The following is a 10,393-nucleotide window of genomic DNA, read 5'->3' on the forward strand; positions in this document are numbered from 1 at the left end:
ATTAAATCATTGCATTCATCATAAACTACATTATGTATACATAGTTAAACACACAAACACACATATAGCCTAGATTATATAAACACACAAAGTTTGGGAGAGTTTGCCTCCTTAAAACAGAACTCAGAATTCTAACTTCTATGCTTACCTCGTTTAGTCTGCTCTGGGCATCAAAAACTTTAATACTCAGACTGCTGTAAATATTTTTAAAACAATTTTTATTGTTGTTCATTGGTACAAATATTAATATATTGTAAGTATATGTGAAGGATACTCTTACCAGAGACTAAATGAAAATGATTAAAGTATTTGTTGAGAATAATTGAACCCACATTCTGTAATAACTTCTTACAAGAAATTTCCTATCTACTCTCATTTCCTTAGTCACCATTTATATTCTGAGTCCCCCGTTTGTCCCTTTAGAACAGATTTCTTTCCCAAACTCCAGGTGCATATACCCACCTGTGTACTGAATATTCCCTCTTGGATCTTTTCCTAAACTGAACTCGCCTCCCCCAGCCTCACCTCAACCTCAACCATCCTCCCAGAACAACCCCTACTCAATGTCTAAACCAGACCCCAGGACATCTTTTTCACTCTTTCTCCCTCAATCCATTCATCTCATGTTTAATTTACCTCCCAGTTCTCTACCTTATTTTTCCTAATTACTTCTACACCCCCATGGTTATCCTGGCCCCAGACACCCCTCACCTGAATGACCACAATAGCCTCCTTTGGACTATCTCCATCCAAATCACTGTGGATCATACGACAAATGACACAGAAGCAGATGTGTATTATTTAACTACCTTTCCAAACATTTAGAAGATTCAACTGGGCAAGACACATTCAGAGGCTTAAATAAGCAATCTATGCCTTCAGGTTTATTGAGGATAGAGCTGCCCGAGCATCAGTTGGGATGCTTCCATTACACCCTGGCGTAGCATACATTTGAAACACTTCTATTTCCTTCATCTGTGCTCCTTGTCCTGCCCTCTCCAATTCCCTGGGGTGTGGGAATGAAACTTTTCCACTGACCAGCAAACCTTGGAATGACTATGCTTCAGGTACTCATTTTTTCCACATTCAATTTTTATTGAATTTAATTTTGTGACTAAATTCAGCATCAGTACTAAATTTTATTTGTGTCTGAATATACCTTTCCTTGATAATTGGTACTGATGTCAAGTAAAAATAGACTTATTGCTTAGTTGGTACCTTCCCCGGACTACATAAACTGCTTATTAGGGTTCCCAACCTATTTTGGGCCAATTTTCCACCAACACATTTTTACCCAAGCTTATTGGTGTCTAAATACACTTTGACATGGCAGGACAATATGGAAACCACAGAAGATAGTTAATGACATTATACAGTTCAGAAAGTGTTTAAAAATATTTTTAAAACCATGTAACAACAACAACAACAAAAATCACCTTTTTGTTATTCTATCTAACTGCTGGTACTTAAGGTGGCTAGATATTTCAAAAATGGTGTAAAGATTAAAAAATTTTTTCATTGTATAAGTCAAGTTAGTTATCATGAAATTATAATTACATGGCACTGTTCCAGGCACTGTTCTGACTGCTATACAAATATTAATTCATTTAATCCTTATGCCAATCCTATGAAACAGGCATTGTTATTATCCTCAGTATGTAGATGAGGAAACTGAGGACAGGGTTCAGTACTTGTATGTGATCCCATGAGGTGCTAGTGATAAGCCAGAATCCCAGCAGAGGCAGGCAGGCTCTGGCATAGGGTGGGGCTTCCTCCCTTTGCTATCTCACCAGGTAATGGGCTACTAGGTGAAAGGGGCCTTATGATGTTTCAAGAACAACTCATGTACTTACTGTACACTTTTGGTATTATTGAAAGCCAATATTCAAACTTACTGTATTTTACTTTATAGTGAAATATTGAGACTAAATTGTTCTAGAAGATTCATTTTTGGAAAAATCTTCATTCTGATATGTTTTATAAAATAATAATTTAAGCTGATTGTGAAAATTTAACCCTTATCCCAAACTATTTACTATTAAATCTTAATTATATTTTTTAAAAGCCATTTATAAACTTTTTAAAAATCCCTTTGCTGGTTTCATGCTTAAAAGCACTTACTGCTTCTTAATCACTCGGCATGCCTCTATTCAGTCACTAAATTTAAAAATAATTTTTTTCTTAAAAATTAAGGTGCCTTCTGTGTTAAGCTCAAGAGGGCATGCTGTGGTTCTCGGCTTTTCTTATGACCCCAACCATCCATATGTAGCCTATCCTCCAACAAACACAGTTCTCAGCTGGAGTGGATCAAGGCATTTCCCAAACTATTAATCTATTAGAACTTGTCAAGCTTCTACCGCAGACAATAAATGCTTTGGGGATGAAGGAAGAAAAACAACAAATACAACATGTTTTTTTTTCTCCAAGAGTTAACTAATAAGCCTTCTATTGTCCCTTTCCATTACCAGTGCTACTCTGTTAGCTCATGCCCTTCTTTCAATTTACTGAACTAATAAAATAACCCATGAGCTGACATTCAATCTCTATTGGCTCTCTTTTCTAATTCACCGACCATAATTTCTTTAATTACAACTCTGATCATTTCACTCCTGATCAAACAATCTTCAAGTGTTCCTTCTGTCTACACCAGAGACACCCAAAAGTCTGGGCCTGCTCCAGTATATCCTTATCTCTGTTTCCAGTCTTGTCTTTGCTGCTCCTTCCAGATCAGCTGAAATTGTGGCAATTGTCTTAGGCCTATTTTCAATGCCATCTCCTTTAACATGGCTCTTCTCAATCCTCAAACTGGAGGTGCTTTTTCTGTCTTCTTGAACCTCTCTTGTAGCACTTAGCTTTTGTCACCAGATTTGAAAATGTTTGAAAGAAGCCATTTCTGTGTCTTACTCATCTTTGTAGTCACTGCAGCCCCAGTTTCAGTCTTGACTCTTGTGCTTTGTCTAAGTGAGTGTGTGTCAAAGGGAGTTTTGCACACATGTGCAAAACTTAAGTGTCATTAGGTGCTGAGCTCTTTGTCCCTGAGTCTGAGGGGAAGAGTAGTGATGACAGGCACACTAGAGGAGAGTGGGGTATGTGTTCGAGCTAGACTTTTAGGGAAGTTCATTGTATTGATCAAAGGATTGTTAGCAATAGGCTTCAAGATCTTGTCTTGAAGAAAATTCCTACTCAGTAGCAAGTTATTGACTCAAATGTTCTTATGTCAGGAACTGATGAAAAAAGTTCTAATCCTTTCCAAAATGTCTCTGGTTTTCCTAGAAGAAGAAGAATTACAGCTCCAATACTCGGGAATTTGTGACCAAATAGTCTACAGAAAGTGCCCAGTGAAAGGTTGGTCTTTGGGTCTTTTTTTGAAGAGGTCTTTGTGCAAGCCTGAAGAGAAATCAAATGTGCATTGTACTGTGTGGGAAGCAGGGCAGAAGTGGGGTGGGGGAAAAATCAGACTGCAATATTTGCACCCTGTCTCTGCCATTTTCTAGCAGAGAAACTTTAGCTTCTGGATTTGTGGGTTGGAGATAGTCTTACTTCCTAAGCTTTTGAGTGGCTTTGATGAGATAATCCAAGCAAAGCCCTGAGACCAGGTCATGGAACATAGTAGGGGCTTAATAGGTGCCAGGAACTGAATAGAAAGTGTCTCTGGTAGTCCTTACCACAACCGTGTTATACTGGAGGAAGTCATGTCTTTTTTGCATACACAGGTAAACCAAGCCTCGAAGACTCAGACTAAATAACTCACCCAAGGCCATACTGCTAGTCAGTGGCAGAGCGTAATCCTCTCAGGTGTCTCTGAATTTAAAACCCCCATTTTTTCCCCTTGAGCTGTTGAAATTCTTAAGAGATAGTTTTATGCATGAATATCTTCTACTATCTCAATAAACTATCCCAACTTATGCCCTAAAGGAGAAGCCTAAGAAAGCATACTTATTGCAGAGGACTTTTAAAAATCCCAACATTTATGTCCTTGTTGGGGGGGACCATTCATCCTCCAGCAAGTCAGCTTTCTAATCTTGGAAAGTAAGTCTATGGCTTTTTTGCAACTCAATTTTAACAACGATATAGGACTTAAAATTTGTTAACCTGTGTTGTTGCTGCCCTATGGTCTTACTCTTTTATTATGTAATCAAACGTGGCCATCCTCAGCATTAATGAATCACAGGAGTGCACAGGAGGTGGCAAGTGCTTGGCAGCCTGGCTGGGCTCTGGCTCTGGCTTGGCCTGGGGATGGGAACTCAGAGGCCACAGCCAGCCTCACAGGTGTCTCTGTAGCTTTGGGACCCAACATCTTCATGAGCTCCCAATGGCCTAGGGTCTGCCCAGTCCTTCCTGGGCACTCAGCAACTGCTACAGTCTGAAGAGACCCATTGGCTCTTAATCCTTTATTCTAACTTGTATTTATCCTGGTCTTGAGGTTTTTGTTAGTCTATTTGACTGTGTATATTCTTGTAAGCTGCCTTGAATCTTTTATAGAATAAGATTTGGTAGAAATAAATCAATGAGTCATAATAAAAGTCACAAACCAGTGTTAGAAAAGGATTCACCTTTTGGTGTAAGGGTCACTTACTTATGAGTTTATCACTTATCTAGAAATCTATGAAAAGTCAACATGAAGGCTTGTGCTTAAGCAAGAATATTAACATTTTGGGAAGAGTTGGAGGTAGTTTGTATATTGTCACAATGAGCAGGAATAAAGGACTCTATGTGCTCTCAGGCCTGAGGTGCAGTCCAGCCTTCACCATGAGTGATGAGTGCCAGAGTCTACAGGCAGTGGGCCTCTGTGGTTCTTTCTGTCTCCTCTCAAACCCCTTCCCCAAAACCAGTTTTGTCCTCAGTTACCACAAACCTGGAAGGTTTGGCATAAACCACCTTCCCACCATAAACACTGGAGTCACTTTTGAGGTCTGATGGGAATGAATCCCTTGGGAGACAGGAGGTTGCATTGCTTGCCTGTGGTCAAGGTGTGGCTGGGGAAGGAGGGAAGAAATGGCTGGTGGGAGGTGGTAAAGTCTGTCTATACCAAGTTGGTGCTTTGAGTCCAATGCTGTGGAAGAGCATGGCAGCCCAGGCAGTGACACTTATACAGTGGACAAAGATTAAGGCATTTCAACTGTCCCACTGGTGCAGTTAGGTAGTGCCATCTTTGTTAAAATAACTTGAGATCTCTCCTTGAACTTGATCAGGTCAACCCCTGGTAATCACTGGGCTGCATGCCTTCCTTCCCTGGGTCCCTCAGCTCCATCTGCCACAGAAAGTCACCAGGTCCCACCACAGGCAGGTGAGAGAGTGGTTACAGGTTCACACAATGTGATTGCTTCCTAGTCTATTTTCTTACCTTTTTTTCCCCAATTAATGTACAAGCTTAAGATATTAACTCCAGGAGCAGCCTTATATTTTTTAAAAAATAGATTATTTTTCACAATATTTACTGCTAGGCTAAGATGGGGTTTTTGGCAAGACATGTTATAAGTAAAACCCACTTTGAGAAATATTGATTTTAGAAATCTGGTGGTTGAAAGATTATTTCTGTGGAAAAAGTATGACTTCCAAGCCCTATGAATAAGGCATAATCCACAATGTGAATTATGGCATATAAATCTCCTGCAGCTTGTTAAAGGCTTTTTGATGCATTGAGGAAGCACTCTAAAAATCTCTCTAAAAATGGTGGCACTTCACTTTCTGTTTGCATTGCATCTTTTGTTAGCCCATGAGATGTAAATTTAGGATACCTGCTCAATGTATAGGAATGATATAAGGCAGCAAATGGTATGTGGGCCCCAGGTCAGATGTGGTCCTAAAGCAAATGGAAGTACCCCACGCGTGACCCACAGTCTCACTTTCATGTCAGATCAAGCTGACAGAATGGACTGGAGGTAGCAACTTTGGGAGCTGGCTGTGCTGCAGAGGGAACAAAGAGGCCTTGTCCTTCAATATGGCAAATAGTACTAAAATATCTTGTATAAACTGAAAAGAAAAAAAAGCCCAAACCCACTCTGGTAAGGATTTGGAATCCTTCAAGGGGTCTCTTTTTTTCTCTCACATTCACACATACATTATAAAAAAAAATCATGTGTGGTTTTCCTAAGGGCACACCAACTAATTGCAATTTTAAAAGCCCTATTGAATTAACAAGAGTCATATTTTGTTTGCTTTGCAGGAAAACTGCTGGGATTGCTGCTGCTTTGAGATTTTTGGAAAAATCAGCAGTTCTGATGCTTTGACCTCCACGATGACTGGTGGCCTTGGGGGAGTGGGGGCTGCCACGAACTCAGGGGCACTCCAGGGGGACTCCCAGTGTGTTGGTCCCAGGGGTACAGGCAAACCCCACACCCTTTTCTTCACTTTCTCACACTCTGTGGTAGTACACACTTGGGAAGATATTTTCCTGCCCTCTTGAGTTTTTTATTTTTTATTTTTATTTCTTGATTTTAGTCATAGGACAAGGGGTGTTTATTTCTGCTATTTCTCAGTGTACTAGCACAATCATACTGGATATTTATTTTAAAACTTGGAGGATGAATTTAGAGGAAGAAAACTTCTTCCAGTCAATGAACTATGCCTTTCAAAAGGGTAACCGTATCACCAAAAAAAAATTCTGAGTCAATTGAACACTTAGTTTCTTAGCCTTTATTATTTTGATGTGGTCTAAAATCAGGTAAACCCAATCAATAAATAATTTGCTTTCTGGAATATAAACTTTCTTTGAATTCTAGGACAAGAGGCATCAGACATTCTTCCATTTATTATGCATTTTCCTCCAAGTGCATCAGTTTCTCCCAAGTAACTGATTTTATTTCACATGAATATGGTAATATGCATTTTCATAATGTATCCCTGCTTTCTTCTGACTGAACACTCATCCATGTGAAATACACTGGTTTTGAGAGGTGGTGCAAGAGATATATGTTTATGGTTGGTTTTTAAAAACCTTTGAAATAATGTTAACAGTGATGAGAGCTTTCCTCATGCCAAACTTGTGGACAAGATGGGACTTGTTTATCCTGTGGAAGGACAGTGCTGTGCTTCCAATGTTGAAGTGACTTGGGAAGTAGTCCTCAAGTAAACTCAAACAATTTTGGAGCCTCATGATCTTACCTACATGGAGTCTCATGAGGTTTGGTGGTTGTGAAGAAGGAGGATTAGAAATCAAAGGTGATGGGGACACCTCTGCTCATGTTTTTGGACATAAGCAGGATTTCCAGTTGGAAGTTTCTTCTTGTTCCTGAGCTCCTATACCATTTTATTACAGATATTTAATAAGGGAAATAAGATCTACTGTGTATGGAACAAAAAGGCACAGGGCCACTCAAGAATAAAGCATGGCATGGGTTCTTTATGAAAAAGACACAATGCAAAACTACACTTAACTCCAATTACACACCCAACACCAAGCTCACCATTCAGCTTCTCACACTTTCCTCACACTTTCCATTTCCAAATAACTACTCTATTGAGATCCGCTGAAATAGTATCTTAATTTTTGGCTATAAATTGTTCTAGGCTCTTTCTGTCACAAAATCAATGAAATGAAATAAGAATAATGTGGTGGCTATATTTGTGAGGGCAGTTTTAACTTGTATTGGCTTTTCTCCATTATTTTTTATATACACCTAGTGAATCCTTATAGCATACCCATGAACAACTATCTACCAATGTCCTTATTTTCATGTGTAAGGTAATGAGGAAGTAGGGAAAGAAGAAAATGTTTAATTTAGTTAAGGCCACATGCCAATTTAGTGGTCATGCTAGCTATGAAACTTACTCTTTTCTAGCCTTGGCTCTTACATTATGATGCATTTCTTTTTTCCTTTGGCCTATGCATTTATCCAAGGTTGGTTTCTGCTGTTCCTGTTATGTGACTATGCATAAAATGTTTAATTTAGTTTCCTTTAAAAAAAAGGTCCTGTGACTGAAGTGTTATATTGCTGTGCTATCTTTAGCTGATGGTATTCATAGAGTCTGGAAAAATATAAGCCAGTACACACATTAATACTCAGACCACAGAGAGCTGGCATTTACTCAAACGCTAAATAAGACACAAGGGTCTGATTTGAAAGCCCACATGGAAGGCTTTTCAGGCCTGTGGTGAGCATTCTCTACCAAATGGAGCAGAGGTCTTTTGCATGATGTGCAGTTTGCATCCAGCTCCCGTTCTGCCTCACATTGGCAGATAAACGTTCCCCAAGCTCCACCACACATGGAAGACACAGCTTAGGCCAGATAAAGGAATTATTTCTTTGCCAAATGAATCCACTGATGACCCTGAATTTAGTGGTTGTGACTTTTTCACAAAAGGTTTAGAAAGGAGACTCTACTTTGAAACTAGATCTTTGAATTTCCACATTTGGATTAGGAGGCATCCCCATGCCAGCAGGGTGCCTTTTACAGGATTGCTGAGGATAGTTTGAATTGCAGAGTTGATTATTACAGTCTAGAGTGAGGTGAAAGGGGAGAAATTTAAGTCTCCTGCTTATTCTGTTGCATTCTTCCAAACCCATGTGTGGCTGCTCCAGCGAGAGCCCCAACTTGGTAGATTGCCACTGTGATGGCACAGCAGAGGGGGCAATTAGCATGGACACATAGAAGCTGAGTCTGGTTAGACTGGAGCTATTGTGATTGATTTTTCCAAGAATCCATTAAGATTTGAGAGCCTGTATTTCACCTCCAGTGTCTTAATGAGGTTACATGGCTTCACTCACTTGAATTAGGCAGTTGCTCTTTCAGTAAATGGAGCAAATTAAACACTGATGTGGCACTTCTCACTGCCTGGAGAGAAATATACCTTACAAACTGTTAAGGCAAAATCATGTCCACATTTGTAATTTTTAAGATACCAGCATTTACTCAGAATCTGTTGCTACTTAAAAATCAGGGAGGAAGAGCTCATGCTTCCATTTGTAGCACAGAAATCTCTGAAATAGAAATGGATTGTCACCTGAGCCAACTTGGGGAATAGATTTCTAGGTTAAAATTAGATAATTCTCATGTTTGTTGAGTACCATAGGTTTCTTTTTTAATTGTTTTTTTCCTGAGTTAATATTACCTTGCTTTCTTTCCTCAAAAATGTTAATAGGCATGCTGCCACTGTCATGGCATACTTTAATGTGAATGTATTTTGAAAGAGTTCTGAATATTTCAAATTTTAATCATTTTTATAAAAATTAATGTATCAAAATTTTTCTTGTTTTAGAATCAAAATATGAATTTGATACTAGGGAAATGAGGGTCTTGCTCTTCATTTCATTCCTTTTTTTGTCCTTCCTGCCCCACTTCCTGACCCCAGCAGTTAGATGAAGGCAACCAGTATGTGTGCATGTGTTTGTTCAGTTGGCTGTCAGCCAGTTGAGGGAGTCTCATTAGGAAAATTCATCTGTGAAAGTGTAGTGACAGGGGGGACCCAGGGCACCTCCCTGGCTGTGCTCCATAGACTCAGCCCAGCTCTCTGCTTTCTGGCAATTTGGTCATGGGTACAGGGTACACAACCACTGCCCCTCAATTCTCCCCAGCCATCATGGTCCCAGCTTTACTTTTGCTCTTTATTTTATTTTTTTACTTCTTTCTGTTTTTCTTAAGTTAGAATCGAAGTTCATCTTCACATTCATTATGATGCTCCCCTAAAAGCCTTTTTTAGGGTGAAAGTTATATTTCCAAAAGGCAAACTGCTTTGTTTCCTAAATAAAACTTGATGCTGTACTTATTAGATGTTAATTCCTAGATTAAGATTACTTCCTTGCATAACATGAGCCTACACTTTCTCATACTAGAAATTCTATATATTTCTCCTAGCTCCATTTTATTCAGGTGTGTTTTTTATAATTGATCTTTACATAAGCAGTTTCGCCTTCCATGAAGGCTTACAACTCAACTACTACTTATTCAGAAGAGCAGCAAACATCATATACCTGAGTGTACATGTGTTGCCTTACATGTATTTTGTAGTTGTTTCAGCTGGTAGATGTCAGTGGGTCCTTCCAATGAGGTGTATCTGTGTAGATAAAGAATAAAAGTGGATTCATAATGTGGTGATTGCATATTTCATGTACATATTTTATTTCTGAACATCATTTCATTCAGCTGTATTTCATTGCCTTACAAAGATGTATGACAGTCATTCATACGTCTTATATTGATGAATAAACATGGACCTTATTTATCCTTTGGTTATTGAGTTAAATTATTCAAATAAGTGGTCTTGGCAAATGCAGTGCAAACTCTCTCTTTTATGACAATTCTGACATATTAAAGCTTGTGACATTAAGAACCCAAGATACTTTAAAAGAGTGATGCCACACTTATAGGAGCCCCAGAACCATCTGCAGGAATATTGGCTAGTCCCATGGAGAAAAAACATACCAGAGTCTACCCAACTGAGGTGACTCTTGGA

The 10,393-nt window shown here is 39.0% G+C and overlaps 1 protein-coding gene across 9 annotated transcripts in view; it reads left to right on the top strand.

The window, feature by feature from the left end:
* The window catches only part of MYLK4 (myosin light chain kinase family member 4), a 141,166-nt gene extending 131,004 nt beyond the window's left edge, over positions 1–10,162 (top strand). For 7 of the 9 annotated variants that reach the window (XM_045841643.1, XM_045841640.1, XM_045841644.1 and 4 more), the window contains 2 exons: positions 3,274–3,345; positions 6,167–10,162. In XM_045841643.1, the coding sequence (XP_045697599.1) occupies positions 3,274–3,321 (48 nt within the window). In that variant the 3' untranslated portion in view covers positions 3,322–3,345; positions 6,167–10,162. The remainder of the gene's footprint in view (positions 1–3,273; positions 3,346–6,166) is intronic. The other 2 variants (XM_045841642.1, XM_045841645.1) reach the window with 1 other exon arrangement.
* Positions 10,163–10,393: the final 231 nt, after the last annotated feature.

This window comes from Phyllostomus hastatus, unplaced genomic scaffold, assembly GCF_019186645.2.
Source record: "Phyllostomus hastatus isolate PE091 unplaced genomic scaffold, TTU_PhHast_1.1 phas_contig_37, whole genome shotgun sequence".
In the NCBI taxonomy this organism is placed as follows: Eukaryota; Metazoa; Chordata; class Mammalia; order Chiroptera; family Phyllostomidae; genus Phyllostomus; species Phyllostomus hastatus.